Source organism: Poecilia reticulata, linkage group LG9 (genome assembly GCF_000633615.1).
Source record: "Poecilia reticulata strain Guanapo linkage group LG9, Guppy_female_1.0+MT, whole genome shotgun sequence".
NCBI classification, from domain to species: domain Eukaryota; kingdom Metazoa; phylum Chordata; class Actinopteri; order Cyprinodontiformes; family Poeciliidae; genus Poecilia; species Poecilia reticulata.
Window position 1 is genome coordinate 31,507,501 of NC_024339.1, and position 20,005 is coordinate 31,527,505.

The 20,005-nt window shown below is 37.5% G+C and overlaps 1 protein-coding gene across 1 annotated transcript in view; it reads left to right on the forward strand.

The window, feature by feature from the left end:
- The first annotated feature begins 752 nt into the window (after positions 1-752).
- LOC103470713 (phospholipid-transporting ATPase ID-like) overlaps positions 753-20,005 on the forward strand; it is a 41,261-nt gene continuing 22,008 nt past the window's right edge. The window contains exons 1-4 of the mRNA XM_008419345.1: positions 753-898; positions 14,776-14,863; positions 16,522-16,583; positions 18,136-18,249. Coding sequence (XP_008417567.1) covers positions 14,821-14,863; positions 16,522-16,583; positions 18,136-18,249 — 219 coding nt within the window. The 5' untranslated portion in view covers positions 753-898; positions 14,776-14,820. The remainder of the gene's footprint in view (positions 899-14,775; positions 14,864-16,521; positions 16,584-18,135; positions 18,250-20,005) is intronic.

Here is a 20,005-nt window from a genome sequence, read left to right on the forward strand (position 1 = left end):
CTCTGATTGGCTAAGCAATGTAACGTGATCCTCTGATTGGCTAAGCAATGTAACGTGATCCTCTGATTGGCTAAGCAATGTAACGTGATCCTCTGCAGCAAGTGATGGCAAAGCGTGGCGTCATCACTTTACACAAGTGTGTCTTTACCTAATCGGCAGAGGCTCCGCCGAACCCCTGAGACCGACTCACCGAACCGCTGGGGTTCGGTCGAACCCAGGTTGAGAACCACTGATCTAACTGTTTTACAAATGATTCGAGAAACACACCAATGTGACTGTGGAAAACGTCTGAGTTTGACTTTTTAAACTCAGAAATGTCCAAGTTTCGTTTTTCTAGAAAAGGCCTGAGATGAATCTAAAAATTTCTGAATTTACTCCTTTTTTTTCTAGCTACCGTGATCCTAATAAGTTTCTGTTCAGATTCATTTGTATCGCACCGAATGCAGATCAATGTCCTTAAAAACACATGAATACAAAGTCGTAAAAGTCAACCAGTAACAAACACGGCAGTTTTATAAGTGCCATCACCAAATTCATCAGACCAAATAATTGGGTCAATGATTCACTTATCATGGTTCGACAGTAGAATTAAGACCCAGTTAGGTTGTCATGTTTCATGTTCGCCTACTAGAGGTCCGTACAGCTCCAAACATCTTCATCAAATCTCTGCGTCACGTGACGTCGCCGTTAGGTTTCCTCCTGAAGCTTTGCGCAAATCTAGAGCCAAACATCGGAGGGGAGTGGAGGGAGGAGGAACAGAGGGAGGAGAACGAAACCGGGGCGAGTGGGAACATTTTAGACCTCGACTTTTTTCGTCTGGAGTTTTTTTTTTCTTTCTTTCTCTTTCTTTAATTTCTGCTTCTTCACAGAAACCCGCAGGGAGACGCGCAGCTTTACGGTAAGAACCAGCCGCTCACCTTTTGTTTTCCCCTGTGCTGATCCGTTCAGGGGTTGAGGTGAGGTTCGGTGCTGTGAGATGGATTTTTTTTTTTTTTTTTAGAGTAAAAAGATGTAGAAAGAAAGTAGCTGCCTTCTAAAGTAAACCGAGAAAGTGACCGGTGGAATGGAAAGGAAACGTTTGTTTTAATTGAGTACAGAAACTTTGATTCGCTTTGTTTTCTTTAACTTCCAGTAACGCGAAACTAAACTTGACTGTAGCTCAACATCTGCTCACTTCTTACGGAGCTGAAACTTGAGACGGGAAACATTCCTCATGAGACTCTGTTGATTAGATGCTGTCGTAAAGTTTTGGGGATATTGATAAATGATGTAGAAAAGCTGTTTTTCTAACCAAGTGTGATGGTTTGTAAGCTGACTGTGATGTCACTGATGAGTCAACTATACGTCATCAAAAGTTCATTCACATCCGGTCACACTGGAGCAGATATCAGCTTCTGTTATCAGCATCAGAACTTATTTGAATATTAAAATGGCTCCTGATCAATACATCTACAGTTTTTAATCCAAAAACTCATCAATAAATCAGCCGTATAGACTGCATTGTTTTTCTTATTTTTGAAAATGAATTTATTTATTCTTTATTGCATGTTTTAATGTATAATATTGTATAAAGAAAGGCTTAAAAATCTGCAGAAATGCTCTTTTTTAATCACATTAATTGATTAATTGTATTAGTTGCATGTTTATAAACCTTTGGCCAGAAAACTGCAATCAGTGCACTTCTGTCTTCTACTGTAATTATGCATCAGCAGGTGTTAGCTGGTATGAGAGTCTTATAACTTTAAATGGAAATGCCACAATGCACCGGCCACTTTATTAGGAACCCTTTTTGCCTTCAGAACTTCTTCAGCAGAGATTAAAAATATTTCTGAGTGTCTTTTTTACATGTTGGCTTTATGCAGTTGATGCTAATAAGTCGGCTGCATATTAGCTGTTTATCCTTTCTGTTCAGCAACAAACCCTGCAGTTAGCTACTTGCTAACGATGCATTTACTCTCAGAAGAGTGACGGGTGATTTTCTCTTAGTTCCAACATCATGGCTGTATTTTTTTTTTACTACTTTAACTATTTCCAAAGACACTTGTCTTTCTGCTAGGCTACTTTCTGCCAGCTGAGTGGCAGTGCTCAGCAAAGTAGCTTACATTAAACAGACCAGGGGTTCCCAAAATGTGGGTCGGGGCCCCAGGAGGATCACGAGACGTCGCAAAATCTTTCAGGACCATATGTGATGTAGATAAAATGAAACAAATAAATACATCTTGAAATAAATAAATGTATCATTAAGTAATATACTTTTTTATTAAGTTTTATCAAATGAATACTTTTAAAATATGTATATTTATTTGACTCTTTATATTTATTTTAAATAAATAGAGGGAAATAATTAAATGTAATTTCAGAGGGTTACCAATCTGGCACTGTTATTTTATCATCTGAAAAGTTTGGGAACCAATTAAACTCAGTGTGACTGAATATTTAAAACCTTTTCTATGCTAAGCTGTGCTTGATTGAGGTACAATCTTATTTTAAAGAAACAAAACAGCAACAGGGTTTCAATTAGACATAATTATCAATGTTAATGTTCATCATTACATCACATGACCTTGAGGCTCTTCGTGTTTTTCTTTAGCTTCTTACAACATTTAAAAATTTGGTTTAGTACAGCAGATGAACCAGTTCAGCTTCATTTCACACACAAAGTAATTAAAAATTGTCTCCAAACTGTTAGAAAAGACAATAAAACAATCATAATTTCTGGAAATAATTTGAGGCTTCTTTTTATTTGTTGTTTTACTGGCAACAAACTGATGTTATTTCCTGTGATTCAAAGAGAACGTCCTAAAAACTCAAATAGGTAATCAGACTTTGTGGTCGGTGATTAAACTGTTTCTTCGCAGCAACAAACTCCTCCAGTTTCCTGCCACAGACTAAACCTGTTCCCATTGTTGTTTGCTCTGAGTCTTTTTTTAGCGTTGTGGTAGCAGTCAGTTGGCAAGAAGGTCCCAATTTCTGTTATCACCAACCAAACTTTAGGTGGATCCAAATGTGAAGAAATGATGTTATTGAAACAATAAAGCAACTAAACATGATAAAAAAATAGAAATTTTAAAGTAAAGTTTAGCTTAGCTTAGCTTAGTCGAATCTCTTCTGTTGGGTAAAATGAGAGAACAGGAAATGTTTGTCAGTTTATGAGTAATAAAACTGACAAACATTCACACCAGCCCCGTTTAATCTGCTTTATTCCAACTCTAGTTCGTTTATGCAGTAAATCGGGAAACGTACTCAGACTGATGCAAACTCTGGTTTGTCTAAAATTATCGGTCTCAGTCCAGCTGAAGTGAACTCTCATGCGGTTTGAATGCCTATGCGAACACCAAGCAGACTACACCTCAGGGCATTCTGGGTAAATGCAACCAAAATGGACGCGAGCGTCTAGCGCTGGCGGGAGAAATGTGTCGCAGCCTTTTACCGAAGACAAACAACCGCCAGAATCTGACGCCACTCCAGTTTACAGTTTGTGAAGAAGGAAGTTGCCCTCAATGTCTTCCTCAGTGGTTTTCATGTCATTTCCTTTAGTGGTTCTTGGTGCAGCGCCCCCTCAGGTGAGGAGGGGAACAGCCTTTTCAAAAGGTTTGGTTGGTTTGACTCTGCAATTTTTAAATGAACTGAAAATGTGATCAATTTTGCGATTTTGGTCCCCAAGCGAACCGAATCTAACAGAGTAGGTGTGAAAATGCCCTTATACACACACTGTATGAGCGCCCCCAAGTGGTCAAATTAATAGTAACTGAATAATCAGTGAGTTTCCTCCCATGTCAGCTTCTTAAATGATTCCAGCTTAACTGATGTTTGAAAATCTAAATGTCCATATTTGCACCAAAATCTACTTTTAAGGATCTGATTGTTTGACATGAACAGAGAAAATGGTTTTAGGAGGTCAATCAAACTGTTAGCTTTTTATGGGGTAAGATGAGAAGAGGAGTGGCTTTTGTGACCTGAGAGGTCAGGTGAATAATTCAGAGGTTGATTGTTTTGGGTCTTTTTGTTCGGCGCTCCGTCTCAAAGCCTTCGTTCTGTCATAACAGCACCTCGTTTTCCAACTCCTGCTCTGCTAATTTCTGTCAGGCTCCTGTTCAGGTCACTGCTTCACTCTTTACTTTTACTAACAAATTAAAACCTAAATCTGTGTGAGCATCTCCGGTCGTCAGAGTCATAAACCAGCCCCGTCTTATGGAGAGTTTTCTAAAAAATGACAAGTTGCTGGTTTGGAGTCAGCTTCCAGGACGTTTTAATTCTGTTTTTACTTATTTACTCCCAGTCGGAGGAGGACTGACATTAATCAGTAACACGCAGAGACCTTGAAAAACCTTCACAAACAGCCCGATGTGATTCACAGTGTTTGTTCAGCCTCGTTCCCGGTGAGGTTGAATCTATTTGGGCTCAGATCTACACATAATGATTGACAGGTTCAAGAAACACAGAAATCTGAGAATCTCATAAACAATCATCATGTCGCAATTAAATTCTGTTTCCTTCCTTACGTCCTTCACCTCTTTACCTTTAAATATCAAAATATTACAAGAACGGCATTTATACATAGTCGTGGTAGAAAGATACAGTTTGACATATTAGGGCACAAGTAAAACTTTACTTTCTTGGTTCCTACTCTACTCAAATTGACCTTCAGGTGCACAAAAACCGAACTTATTCCCACTTTTATTATTTATTAAATGAAAGCAAAGACAAAACATGAAAAAAGGATTCTACTATATCGGGAAAGTTTATGTATTTGTGCATTTTTTTCTAAAATATTTGAAAGAATATACATCCTGGGAACAGATAACGCTACTTGACATGCTATTAATTGGTGTTTGGAAAGCAACCAATCAGTGAGCAGCATTTATTTTCCTCAGCTCTGATTGGCTGAACCCTCAAACATGGAGATGACAAAGACAAATTCAGATTATCAACAACATAACATCAGAGATGCAATGCAGAACAAAATTACCATCAGAAACTAAATGCATAAACTTTTTTAAAAAAATGATAAAATAATAAAATAGAAGAAAATAAGAACCAGATCAAAAAATGGGAGTCTGCATAAATAAAGTGCAAACTTTTGCAATTTGTTCAAGAAATGTATAAAAAATAATATGTGCAATCAAAAATAAGTAGATAAAATAGTAATAAGATCAGGAAGACCATGGATGATTGTATTAATTTATTTGTTCATTTTTAACCATTTCATAGACAAGTCAAAAAATAAATAAAACTTCCCACACAAAGCTGGTAAAAACATCGTGAAAGGGTTAATAGAGGAGCCATGTTGTGATGACTTCCTGAAGTTTCAGTAAGAGCAGGAGCTTCTTAAAGAGACAGAGGCCCAATTTCAACCTGCTAAGTTACAGAGTCTAATTTCTGTTATATTTGACATGTACAGCATTTTTATAGTAACTGAAGTTATAAAAGGCTTCAGGTTTACAACTCAAGCCAGGTACAGATGATAGACGGAGGGATTGTCGAGGGTAAAGAAAATGAATGTCTAACCCTGAAAACAAAACTCATACCTGGATTTTCATCAACTGAATAATTAAATTTAAGCAAACAAAGATCTTTCCTGGATCTTTATCAACTATCCAGTAGTTTTACTTGTTTGTGTGCTTACGTTTTGCCTGTTTCACACAGAATAAGAACTGCAAAACAAAAACAGGCAAAACGTTGGTGGTCTTGGTAGGCCGTTAACAGAAGGTTATGGTCTCTGTAGCATGGTCTGCAAATTTTATAATAAGTCCCAATTAATCAGGGAAAATAGTTTTTTTTAATTGTAGAACAAGACACTTCACAAAGTCAGAACATAATTAATAGAGTAAAAGGAACAATGAGTCTGCTGAGCCTCATTAGTGACGGGTTCATGAGACTCGGATTCATCATAACTGAACTTGTTTTTGTCAGAAACAAAATTCCCAGCATCACATTCAGGATTTAACGTGTCCTGAGTTTTTCCTTCGGTGCAGATGCAAAGCGTGTCTCTCTTTTGTGACTGTGTGGGTGGGGTGCATTGAAAACTGAATTTTCTCTGATGTACCATCAGCAGTGGTTTTCTCTCCAACCAAACATCAGAGTTCCTGGTTGAGGTGTAAAACTGTCTGTGGTTGAGCCGCAGCTGTAGCTGAAATCCAAAATGTTCTGCAGTTTAACTTTTGACTCATCTCTGGATTTTCTCTGCTACTGCAAGTTTTCTAGAAAACAGAAAGTGACACAGATATGAAGTAAGCTATAAGTAAGCTAACGCTTTTTCTTCTGGCTTTTATGTAGGAAAAACATGTTAATAAATAGTATGACTAAAAACAACAATGACTTACTTATGGTATACATTCAGTGCTATTTATTATGTTACATATTTGTATGATGTAACACTAAAGTGCTACATTAAGATGCTATTTAGCTGATGCTAAAGCGCTATGCTAACATGCTATTCAGTTCTGCTAACGCTGAAGCGCTACACTAACATGATATTTAGTGGAAGCTACTTAAAGCGTTACCTTTAATTCAGATCAAATCTGCCCCTGAAAGGCTGCAACCCTTGAGCACCAATTTAATTTTGACATTCTAAGTTACATATTCTATTATGCCCTTAAATGTTGTTTCATGTTTATATCTTGTTCTGTACTAACTATTTTTTTTGGTTCTTGTCTTGTTTGAATAAACAGAAGTGCTGTGCAAACAGTCTTCACCTACTTCAAAATAAGAGCATGAATATATAAAAAATTAAACTTAAAGTTTACAAAGCAGCCAAGTAAATTAGTGCTTTAGAATTTATCTGGTAGAATTAATTTAGGGGAAGCTAAGTGTGCTAAGCATCTTCATAGTTAGCTAAAAATTAGCCACACTATTAGCAGGTCTAATAGGAAACAACAGACAGTGTTTCTGTTTTATCGCCAACGATCAGGGTGAAAAACGATAAAACGCTAATAATTAAAACACTAAAACATGTAAAAGTACATTAAACTAGTTGAGATTTCAGTCGACTGGTGGGAAAAGTGTGAAACAGGAGGAACTTCTGAGATAAAAGCTGCGTTGAAGAGAGCCTCTGTGTTTTCTGTGTACCTGATGTTCCCTCTTAACAGCTGCTGTGATAACGAACAGAAGATAATAAACATTTTTATGTCTGATGGTTGAAACAAAGCAGGAACTTTTAACAGCACTTTCGCCTAAACAGGCCAGTCAATTCAAGCACGTCTCTGCAGAACCCAACAAAAAACACGTACCACTGGTTCCTAAAACACCAACATGATTTTTATTTATTATTTTTATGGATAAACCAACTGATAAAAAACAGAAACATGAAAAAAGGAGCAATGATGTAAGATGGAGGACGATTCAGATTGTAAGAGCAAAATGAGATAAATTTGTGATTAGTTCGTATTTTATCACATGTTTACCTTTATTTTTGCAGTTTATGACTAAAACTTCACCATTATTTGCTCAACGTTTAACCAAAGTTATCAGAAATGCTGTGATTAAAGCTGGAGAAAGAAACATTTCCTCGGAAGCTTGAAAGTGGTTGGATGATTTATTTAGTTGGGAATTCATCAGAATTGGCTCCTTTTAAAAAAAAATAACGTCCCTCTGTTCTTGCCAAACTGTCGCTAAAAGGAAGTTCTCCCTTTCATCACTTCTTCCTGCTATTGTCCTCTTACTGTAATAGATTTATGGAGAGAAGCATGCAGAGGCTGAACTTCCAGGTTGAATCAGACTTTTGTGCTACTGTGTTAGGATATTAATCCAACCGTTCAAACACAACAGAAAATACGAAAGAAGAAAGAGTTTGGTTATTTAAGTTAACACTTTTTCTGTTAATCTGATGAATTTTTAGTCATTTTTGAGTCCAGACGGTAGTATTGGGCTCAAAGATGAAGCTGAAACATAGAGAATACAGTTAAAATTTGATTTCAAACCACTGAGAATGAAGTGGAAATAATATCTTGAAAAACAGTTTTACTCCCAAACAGCTTTATGAAAGCCAGTCCAAAGCGGCAGTATAAAAACAGAAGTCTAAAGGTTGGAGTTCATCGTCCTGTTGATCAACTATTTAAATAATCGCGTCGTCTATGATCCTACAAACCAAAAGGCTCGGAGAGTTTCAGCATGGCTGCTGCTATTTTTGGCAAAATGTCTGATAAATGAAGTACTTGTTGACGGAGACGCAGCAGAAAACCTGAGCAAGAGGCTGAACACGTTTCACATTTCCAAGATTTGTTCCAGATATGAATGAAATCATCCAAGTTTGAAACATTTAAATCTCCTAACGCTGAATCTTCACTTTCGTCAAACTGGAAGGTTCATGTTTAAAGTTATTGTTAGTAAATGTTCTGGCTCAACTTTAAACATGGCAAACGTAAACAAAAGAAATATTTCTAATGTGACAGGAAAATCTGTAAAAAGATAAAAATTTACCACGAAGAGAGCAAAATACAGCATGCATTTAAAAACTCCTACTTTTATTTTGGACTCTAAATGCGTCACCAAACAGCAGGATCTTGTTTAGATTTTATTTCATTAAAAATAACATTAAAGTTAAGAACATGCTTTTGTAACCTTTGTGTTTCAGTTTGACCAGGGGTCCTGTTGCACGTTTTATTTATTTTATGGGTAATTTCACATTTAGTCGTTCCACTGAAACAAAACAACTTTATTTGTTGCAGTTCTTAGAGGCTGGAGAAGCAAATAATTAACTGTAGAAAAATGCACAAACTCACATTTCTTATATAAAACCAGCTGGTTTTATATAACATTACTGGTTTTCCAGTAGAGGATGGAAACCTTAAACATGTCCAGAGGTCCACAGTTTACTGGAACCATTAACATCCCATCAACACCAGCTTCTCGCTTCTCGCCTGGTTGTACTTTTCTAAAAACCAGATTTCTGTTTGCTGTCAGGAGGAAACGCAGAGGAAACCAGCTGTAAACGCTGCCGCTGTCCTCAGGCTCTTATCTCCTTCTGCGGCTCGTCCTCTGATTGGTCCTCTGTTGGAAAATACCTTCAAACAACTTCTGTTTAACTTCGCTTTGATCAGGAAGTTAAATACATTTGTGGCCAGGTTAGCATGGGGAGGCGGAAGCAGGATTTCTTAAATTGTTCAAACATCAGTACAGAGTGCAAAACCAAAAAACAATGAAATTATTTTAAAAAAATCCTAACAAACAAAATAGTTTTCAAATTTATTGGTATGTTTTGATTAATATTCAAATCAAAGCAGAAATATTTTTCTTTGGAGGTTGTTTTTATTTTTGGTCAATGTTGCCCTGAAGTTGAGTTCAGCAAAATCCTGCTAAAAATTTAAATCAGCATCTCCAGGAGGTCCAGATTTTAGCAGTTATAGGAATTTTCTTCTGTTTTTGGCGAGAAAACAAAACACGAGCCATCTCTCCTGCTAGCGCTAGCATCGCGTTTGTTCTGGCTGCGTTTACCCAGAATGCCCTGTGCTGAAGGCCATTTCCTGGTTGTCCGGTTGGAGTTCACTTAAGATTTTGAATCGAATCAGAGTTCATTTGAACTGAACTAAGACCTAGAATTATAGACAGTTCGCCTTTTTGGTCCACATCAGAATTTGATTACACATTCACATCTCCCCAAGTAAACCGGACTCTCAGAACAAGCGGACTGGAGTTGGATTGAAGCAGAATAAATGGAGCTGCAGTGAGTGCGCCCTAAGAAGGGGAATTTGAGTTTTATTGCTCTGGACATTTCCTGTTAGCTCATTTTACCCAATAAGAGAATTGGTTAAGCTAAGCTAACTTTTATAAAATGTCAACAAAATTGGAGTAGCATCAGATTTTAGCTACTGTAGGATTTCTCTTTTATCTTTGGTAAAAGACCGCGAGTCTTCTAGCAATAGACTCGTACGTTTGTTTGGCTGTATTTACCCAGAATGCCGTGTGCTGTAGTCTACTTCCTGCTTTTGGAGCCGTCTCTGGTCTACTTGATGTTCATATATGCATTCAAACTGAACCAGAGTTCACTTCAACCGAACAGAGGCTGGGGCTTTTAGGCGGACCAGAGTTCGATTACCCGTCCACGCCTCCCCAAACCGGACTGGAGCTGGATTAAAGCGGACTAAACCGAGCTGGTGTGAATGCATCGTCAGTCCCAGATGAGTTTGTTTGAAGCTGAAAGACCTTTTGGTTGTGAATCTGCTGTGTGTACCTCAAACTAAACCACCATCACTTTCAGACTAACTCAGGATGAAGAACCTCAGTTTGCAACACAGAACAACAGGCCTCATTGATTTTAGCTTCTCAGAAGCAAAGTCAAAGGAAATCTGATAACCTCCAGGAAGAAAAGTGCCACATAGACGCTGCGAACGACAGAGAGCCTGTGGCATCTGTTGTTTTTGCTCGGTTGATCTGGAAGAAGTCCTTTCTTTCACCGTCGTAATGACTCTTCAGTGCTCACACGCTTCGAAGAAAACTGCTTTCCCGTCGGTTTCGATGAAGGAGCCCTGTGTGCAGCGTAGAAACAAGAGATCAGCGATGGGACAACACCGCCATTCATGAGCGTGACCTCTGACCTGTGAAGCCAGTCACAGGTGACGCCGACTCGGCGATACTGTTACGCACCTTTGTGTGCCGAAAATAACAAAAAAGGAGTTAATGACTCAGAAAGTGCTCAAGAAATTAAATAAGTTATTTTTGTTTAGTTTTTTATATATACATATTAAAATCTGCATGCCTGAAATTAAAGGTTCGGACTTTCCAAAGTAAGAGGCGTAATGTACGATAATTATGACATATGAGATGATGATGCACACACCGAGAAGAAAACACTCATGTCTGGGATTAAATCACAAGAAAACTGCATTTTGTTTAATCACCTTTTTCTTTACCGTTCTGTCGGCTTTAATACGGATGTAAGGCAGTATTCCTGTAAAAAAAGATAAAACGCTGCGGCTACATGTGTATTTTTATATTTTCCTCTCAGTCAGATTATAGATTATGTAATTTAATAAAGTTGTAAGAACCTTTGTGACATCATCATTATTCATCAGAAAAACAGTTTCCAAGTGAAAACCAGCTTCTGTAACACAAACAATGGAAATTTTTGTCACGTTGAGATCTGGGCTTTGACTAGGTCATTACAACACTTTTAATATTTTTTTTTTTTTGTTTTTTCCGGCTATGTTTGAGATTAATGTCTTATTATGACAAACTAAATTACGATTACGTTTTCCATAATGTTATGATGTTGCTTTGATTCTTTCATGCATGTTTGAAGAATCATTTAATCTCCCTGGCAACCATTCAGCTGTTAAACGCCTGGGTGGACAAAGCCCCGCCTTTGAGGCTGTAGCTCTTCGTCAGAGCTGCAGTTTCCAAGCTACCGAGCCTCCACTCCACTCAGCTCCTTCAGACTAGCCAGTAGCAATTAGCAAACACCTGGTGGATCTGCTGAGCTCATGATGGGAGCTGCTGCTCAGTTAAACGCTGGTAAAAACGTTGTTAATTAAAGGGTTAATAAGGAGCCATGTTGTGTTGACTTCCTGAAGGCGGAGCTTCAGAAAGAGCAGGAGTTCTTAAAGAGACAGAGGCCCAATTTCAAGGTGTTAAATTACAAAGTAAAATTACTTTAAGTCATATTTTATATACGGCATTTCTATAACAATTGAAGGCAGCATAGATAGCTAGTTGTGCTATAAAATATCACTGGAAAATACATAATTTGAAATATTTTCAGAGCTCCAAGCAAACATTATGATATAATTTAATAATGTAAATACCTGAACCTTCAATACGTAAATCAGACCTGCAATCAGTGGCACATCAAACACATTCAGGGGTTTATTTCAGTTTAGGTGAAATAAAAACTATTAGGCAACATGATAAATACTGTTTACATCCTCTGTGATCCAGATCGGGATCGCTGTTTTAAAAAATACTAACTGGGTCTGAAAAGTCACTAAATGTAAAGACAAAGTCACTAAGTTGGACTCTGCCAGCAACAGGCAGGGGAGGGGCAGTAATGTGGGATCTTATCAGACAGAATAAGGAAGCAGATTTGAAACTTTCGCTGTTTAAGTTTCAGCGTAAGTCGCCCACTCCTCCTCATCCGCCAACCGGAACAGATTTCTTTCATTCTTTTACCTGAACGGGTTCAAGTGCGTGTTAAAAAGAACAAAAAGCAGAAACAAGTAGGCCAGTGACTCTCTGTGACTGGTGAAGGTGGTTTAACCCAAACCTCAAACTCTGGCTCCGCCCACTTCTTCTTCTTCTTCTTCTTCTCTGCGGTTTGAAGCCAAATGTGAAACGGTTTGCAGCTCATCGCCAAACTGTATGAAGATTCAAATTTGTTCCAAACTGCTGCTCTGGTTCACAATACAGGCCTGAGTTTTTAATGAGGATGTTTTATTGTGTGTATGCTGTTGGCTTCTAGCCATTTAAAATTAAATCAAATCACATTTTATTTTATTTCAGCAGCTGAAATTATCCACAAAAGATTTAGATTTAAAATGGATTTCATTCTGAAATGAGACAGGAAGCTTAAAAAAAACAATAAGAACTTGGAAAAGAATCACATTAAGTGGCATAAAATAAAAAATTTTCAATGTGAAAATGTCAGATATGTGTCACGTGAGGGTAAACGAGAAAATCTGATCTCCTCCAGTTCATTCAGTTAAATCAGGTTGTGATTGCGCCGTCTGAACGAATTATAAAATGTTTTAATCAATTCATGTTTTCATGCCAGCAGAAATTTAAAGCCTAAACTTTAAATTCAAAGTCACTTTAGTTTGTTTTTAGCCGTATTAACGCTGTAAGGGGCCACAGGGGCCTCATTTCATTTCCATTAAACTCACATGAATCATAAGATATATTTGCTTTTAGTGCAGCTATAAGAGCTGCAAATGTTACATTAGCGTAAATTACATTTTTGATAAATATCCATCTTTTTTTAAAGTAAATTTATCATTTTTAGAGAACCCCATTTTATTTCTGTTTTTAGGTTTTAAAATAAAGATGAATGTAAATTTGTTTGCATAAAATAAGATGGATGATTTTCTTCTGTGTAAAATTTATGGAAATGAAAAACTTAATGACAAAAAAAAGATCTAAACCATGTAACTGGTATTTTTAGTGTCATGTTGTGAATTTATTACATGAGAACAAATCGTTAACCAGTATTTGTTACACATTTCTGTTTTAAACATGCAGGTTGCAAACCCCTGATTCAGACTGACGTTGGTTTGATCAACGGATCCGTTTAGTTTGTTTCTTTCTCTTGTTCCTCACATCAGGGAAGCCCAGATTTCACAACCTTCGTTAAACTGCCTTTACTGACGTTTCTGGACTTTTCCAGTAGTTTTCTTTCCAGTTGCTCTGACATTTTTAAAAAGCCGCCTTTCCCACACCGACTGCTGCCGAGCGTCTCCAGCCTGGTGAAACACCCACATTCTTCACAAACTAACACGGCCGATATTTATAGCTCACTTTCTGACATCATCCTGGAAAGTAAAAGTGAATTTCCAAAAGTTTGTTTCCTCACTTCTGGACTCGTTTGTCTCTTTTATTCAGTTTTATAGTCTCTGTTTTTCCTCGTCGTTCTGGTTTATGTGATTAGAAACAGTTTAGCTGAGGAAACAAGTTAAAGTCGTTCCCGTTTAACAACATTATGAGTTTATTACCACAGTGGCAGAGGTGGGCAGTGGGTTATGTTTTATTTACTTCAGTAACTTTGTGAAAGATCATTACTTCTTGACGTTTTACTGCACTTTTACTTCTGTAAGAATATTTTGAGGTAATTCTCCTCTTACGTTCTGGCTGCTTACCCGCCTCTTCTTACTGCAAAACATCAAATGTGGGTTTTTTATTGGTATTTTTTATATATTTTTTCCACACAGAATAAAAGTGTTTAAAAATGTCCGGATGCAAAAATGTTGAACTTCAAAATGCAAGTGTTCAGGAACAGAGTATGTGCAAAATACCTCAAAAATAATAAATGAAAAAAATAAATAATAATAATAAAATTAAATTAAAAAGTCCAAAAGAATAAACTAAAATAAAAAAATCTAATAAAACAAAAATAAATAATACATTTATAATATAAATACAAAAATAAGTGAAATACAATAAATAAATAAAAACAGACTAAAAGAAAGACGGATTTACATCAACGAACATGTTTTTACCAAAAATGCACAAGGCACAGATACGTTAATACACTTTAAATTATAATGAATATCTAACACTGGAACTGGAGACATTTTAAATATCAAAAATAAATAAACAAAACAGAAACGACAAATAAAATGAATGATGAAGAAAATAAATTATTCTTCCAAAAAGGCTAATTGAGACCAAAACACCAAACTGAAGACATTTATCAAAAGAGAAAAACAATAAATAAAAAAACTTTAAATCATGCAAATGGAAATTATTGAACTCTTTTTAATTAATCGATTGATTTATTGCTTCTTAATCAAACCAGCACAAACTGGGATTGTGTTGTATTTACTCGCTTTGACAAAAACTTTGACATTTAAACGTCTAGAGCTTTAACGGCTTGTTTAGGTCAGAAATGAAGCTGCAGATTGGAAAATTTAAAGGTTCCCTCTTGGAAACGATGACGCCATGAAGCACATTATGGAAAAGGCTGTAAAGACGGAGCAGCTGGCAAACAGGAGCATCAACATCAGAGCAAACGTTCGGCTTAAAGCCGCAGGAACTCATTTTTAATAAAAGTTGTACAGAATTAAGACTGATTTCCATCATTTAAATGAATGTAGTTAATGAATTTTTATTTGATGTCTGTTTCCTCCTCAGATTGTTATGATGGAGAGATAACAGACGGAGGAAGAGGAAGAGAAGATGTCGTTCTTTGGGTTGGATTGTTTCCTAAAGACGGAGGGAGGTAAGCCCAAAGGTTTCTACAGATATTTCAATAATTTAGCATTTTTCCTTTGACATGAAGTTCATTTGCTGTGGATGTTTGTGTTATTATTAGTTTACTGATAAATATAAATAAATGCCTGAACTTAATACAGACATTTCATTCACATTTAATCTTCACTTTATGTACTGACACGGTTAACCTAGCAAAATAAGTTTATAAATCTTTTAAAACCTTTGAAATCTAGTTTCTGTAAAATGTTCAATACTTAAAACAAACAAAATAACTGCAGAATGGATTCCTAAAACATTTCTAAACATTAAATAATTACCAACATCAAGAAGAATCCATCAATACAAAAACCTGAGAAATGTTGCCTGCTATTATGAAACTAAAATTAAAGCATTTGGTGATAAAGATCCTTAAATAAGGTGAAATAAAAATGAGATCCCAATCCTGGCAGCGCCGTTCTCCACGGTGAAGTTTGGGTGTGGCAGCATCATGCTGTGTGGGTGAGTTTGCTGCCAAAGGGAGAAAAATGATGTGGAAATATTAAAGCTTCATCTCAAGAAGTCTAATCTTGGGCTCACAGGGGTATTTAAAGCAGACAATGACCCAAAAGTGTACCAACAAATTATCTTCAAAGTGGCTTAGCAACAACAAAGTCAATGTTTTGTAGTTGCCATAGCAAAGCCCTGATCTCATTACTGTAGGTTTGTGGGGAGAGCAGGAAAAGTCCAAATAAATCCAAATTACAACTTTTGGGCCAAATGAATCCTGTTATTATTCCTTCTTAATGAAATTCAGATGAAGTAGGTATTACATAAAGTTACACCAACTGGTTTTCTCTCACCAGCTCGATGTGGAGTCAGACAGACCTTTCACAGTAAAACATTACACTTCCTGTTGCCAGGGGGCGGGGCTTGGGTGATGTCCGCATTGGATCAGTTTGTTTTGCCAGGGATCTGATGAGAACCAATCACAGCAGGTTTTAAACCTCTGGGACTTTTCTTGTAGGAGTTATAGCACTTATTATTATTATTATTTTGGAGTCTAGTCAAAGTTTGAGGCCTGGCCACGCCTCTTCACCATGCACAAAAAGTCTGAATTTTAATAATTTCAGATTTCCTGTAACGTTTGAGCAAATTCACCAAATTTCAAGCAGATCAATCAAAATCTCTGAGGAGGAGAGACTGAAAACCTCCAAAATGGGTCAAAATCCATCAGAACCGCACTGCAATCCAAGATGGCCGACTTCCTGTTTGTTTTAGAACACGAATCCAAGAGTTTTATGTAGGTTTTTGAAAATTCTTCAAGCATTTTCCATACCTCTATGATAAAGGTACAGGCTGTTGGCCTGTATCTGTTGGGATTTGTGTAAAACCCTTAAAATCTGTGGATTTCACACAAGTTTGTAAAATATGGTGAGTTCTCTTATATTTTCAGCCTCCAAACAGCCAATTCATTTGGGAAGAATAAAAAGCATTTGAAATATTTGGGTTTGAGTGCTTGACCAACATGAATAAACCCATTATCTTTAAAGTCCCAGGAGGGTCGGACTTAAACGTTATGCTGCGGTTTGTTTTGAAGAGTTTCCTGCCTTTTATACATCTGTTCTGCATTAAACATCATTCTATAAATGATGCTCCTACTATAATAGTTTCTTTGTCTTTTTAAAGCGGAGCTGGAGAGGAAACTCAGAGCCAATGACCGAGAGTACAACCGCTCCTTTAAATACGCAGTAAGTGGCCTGCAGTCGCTGTACCCGCCGTTTTCAGTGTTTGTTCTATTGTTTTCTGCTTTTGTCACTTCAGCAGAGTGTACGTTCAAGACCAAGGTGAGTATTTTGTTTGTATGCAGAGAAAACAGCCGTTCCGGGCATGTCTTGATTTGTCTGGTTGTTATCAGGAGACTGGATGTCAGCCAAAGAGCTGAAGGCAGAAACCTCTGCTAGTAGTCAGCGGCAAATCCTGCACTTTTTTAGAGGCGTAGCCGAGGACACGACCAAACAAACCTCTAGCTTTCTGTGAAACAGTTTACTGAACGGCGGTACTCCTGATTCTGGATGAACCCATCCTCCATACTGCCTCACTGTGGAATAAACACTCATTTCCCCTCATAAGCATTTACGGACAGAACTGTGCCGTGTGTGGGTGGTGCTGTTAGCACGAAGATCCAGTGATAATGTGACGGCTAACAAACCGTCCAGCTGCCTGACAAGAGCCACCTGGGTCTAAAGAAACACGTCCAGACCCCAAATTACTTCCTTAGATTTCTGATTTAAGGAAATCCTTTGGATGGTGAGAAAAATAAACACAGGCTTTCAGTGGTAAAAACCAGCAAAACATTAAATAAATAAATATGGTGATCAATAGTCCTGAGCCGGAAAAGGGTAGAGTGCCTTCTCCGGGTCAGGGGGGTCGTCCTGCCTCAAGTGGAGGAGTTTAAGWATCTGGGGATCTTGTTCACGAATGAGGGAAGAAGGGAGCGGGAGATCGACAGGCGGATTGGGACAGTGTCTGCCGTGAAGCGGGCGCTGTACCGGTCCGTCGTGGTGAAAAAAGAGCTGAGCCAAAAAGCGAAGCTCTCGATTTACCAGTCGATCTACGTTCCCACCCTCATCTATGGTCATGAGCTTTGGGTCATGACAGAAAGAACGAGATCACGGATACAAGCGGCCGAAATGGGTTTCCTCCGCAGGGTGGCTGGGCTCTCCCTTAGAGAGAGAAGCTCGGTCATCCGGGAGGGACTCAGAGTAGAGCCGCTGCTCCTCCACGTCGAGAGGAGCCAGTTGAGGCTCGGGCATCTGGTCAGGATGCCTCCTGGACGCCTCCCTGGTGAGGAGTTCAGGTCCCACCGGGAGGAGGGGAGACCCAGGACACGCTGGAGGGATTATGTCTCTCGGCTGGCCTGGGAACGCCTTGGGATTCCCCCAGAGGAGCTGGAAGAAGTGGCTGGGGAGGGAAGTCTGGGCCTCCCTTCTGAAGCTGCTGCCCCCGCGACCCGACCCTGGATAAGCGGAAGAAAATGGATGGATGGATGGATGGTAATCAATAGTAATTGGTGAAATAAGAAACAGATTTATTATTAAATTATCAGGAATTCAGAATACTTATTGAAAAACATCTCAACAAAAATAGCAGATTTGCTGAATTTCTTTACAAATGTTCCATCACATTTAAATAAAACATCCTTTTATCGCTCCTTCAATGTTAATTTGCTTTAGTTACGACTTTCCAAACATATCTGGCGTCTTTTTAATTAGAATTTTCTTGAACTTTAACTTTTTGCAGACAAACGCCATCAAGACCTCCAAGTACAATTTCTTCACCTTCCTTCCTCTCAACCTGTTCGAACAGTTCCAGAGGATCGCTAATGCCTACTTCCTGGTTCTGCTGGTGCTGCAGGTAGGAGGCAACAGAAGCTCCAACATCAGATTAAAAGATCATCACATGTCTAAACATCACTTATCATTTATTTTATTTTATTTTTTTAGTAAGGAGAAACAAACTTCAATCAGTTCAACTTAATTTCAGCGAAAATATGTTTCAGTTCAATTTGGTTTATTTACAAATGTTGAAAAGATTCAGATAAACTGTTTTGTTCTTTATTAAATCACTGATAGATGAAGAAAAAACTGAACTGATCAATTGGTAATAAAATGGATAATTGTGAATTTAATTTACAATACATGCAGCTGTAAAACTTAACTGATTCGAGTGAAGCCAACTTCTGGGTTACAAGTTAGCTTATTATTAAAAATGTAATAATTTTACTATTAAAAAGTATTAAATGTTAAAATGTAATAATTCTGACTGTTTTTACACAGTAAAAATGCCAGTGTTGAATTAACACCCAAAAGTGTCTAAATGTGTCCAAGTCAGCTGGTGTTAAAGTAACACTTTTGAAAGTGTTAAAAGATTGACACCCATTGTTTTGTTAAATTAACATTGGTCTATAATACTGAAATGGGTTTAGGAAAAGTTAAACTTTCCATTTGTGTGTATTGTTGTGAATATTTTCCACTGGATTTGATTGATATTGACACCTTATGGGGTCAATTATTAACTTTTTTAACACCACATTATATTTTGTGATCAACACTACACTGGTGTTACTTTTAATATATTTTACGCCGGACTTTCGAGCGTCTGCCTAAATAAATCTTCCTTATTTTAATTGTAAGTAGTTCTTTAAATGTCCTGTGAGATGATATACTTACCCATGTATCCATAACAACCGGAACTTTCAATATCCAGCAAGTTATTTTCGCAATATACCGTCTATTAAACGAGTGCCCCCCTGAATAATTACGCTCTCTGCAGCTGCGAAGTTTCCATATTAACCCGATACTTGCTGGAAAGTGCAACGTCTCCCCTTTCAGAAACCGTTGGAATTTTTCAGATAGCGCTACATGTGGCGGAATTACGGTACTGCAAAATTAGAGGTGTCGGCGCCGACACGGTCCAGTCTAGAAGGGTTTTAACACCAACACCGTTGTAATGTTAATGTGACTCTGACCTGTTGAATTTAACACCTGCTGACTTGGACACATTTAGACACTTTTGGGTGTTAATTCAACACTGGCATTTTTACTACTAAAGTACTGGATATCTGTAACCGGTGCTATAAATGAACCAAACTGCTCTTAGTTGAAGTAAAATGAACTGAATTGATCTCTTTGTGTCAGTAGAGGCTTACGGCATATTTTTCATCATAGTTTGCAGTAATGCAAGGCTTTTATAAATATTAAAGATGTGGTTGTGGTGTCCTGACATGCTAGCTTACCACAGCGTTACATGTCGCAGCTCAGTAGCTAAAGTCCTGCTTCTGTTGGTGAAGATCTGCAGTTTGATTTCTCATCCTGACTTATTACAACGGGATATAAAGTTTACTCACAGAAAGTTGAGTGGAAGGAAAAAGTGCGCACCAGTGCCAGGGATAACCAAAGGATATTTGTGTGCAGTTATGTTCAATAAATTCAGATTAATTAAGAATATTATTGAAAAGTTGAAACACATTATACACAATCTCTGCTTCTGTACGTTTTTATGATTTTCTGCTTCCAGATAATAAAAACCCAACATTAAAGATATTATATCAGACTAATAAAAATACATATTTTAATACTGAAACTTGTGCTTAGTGAAACATATGTTTACT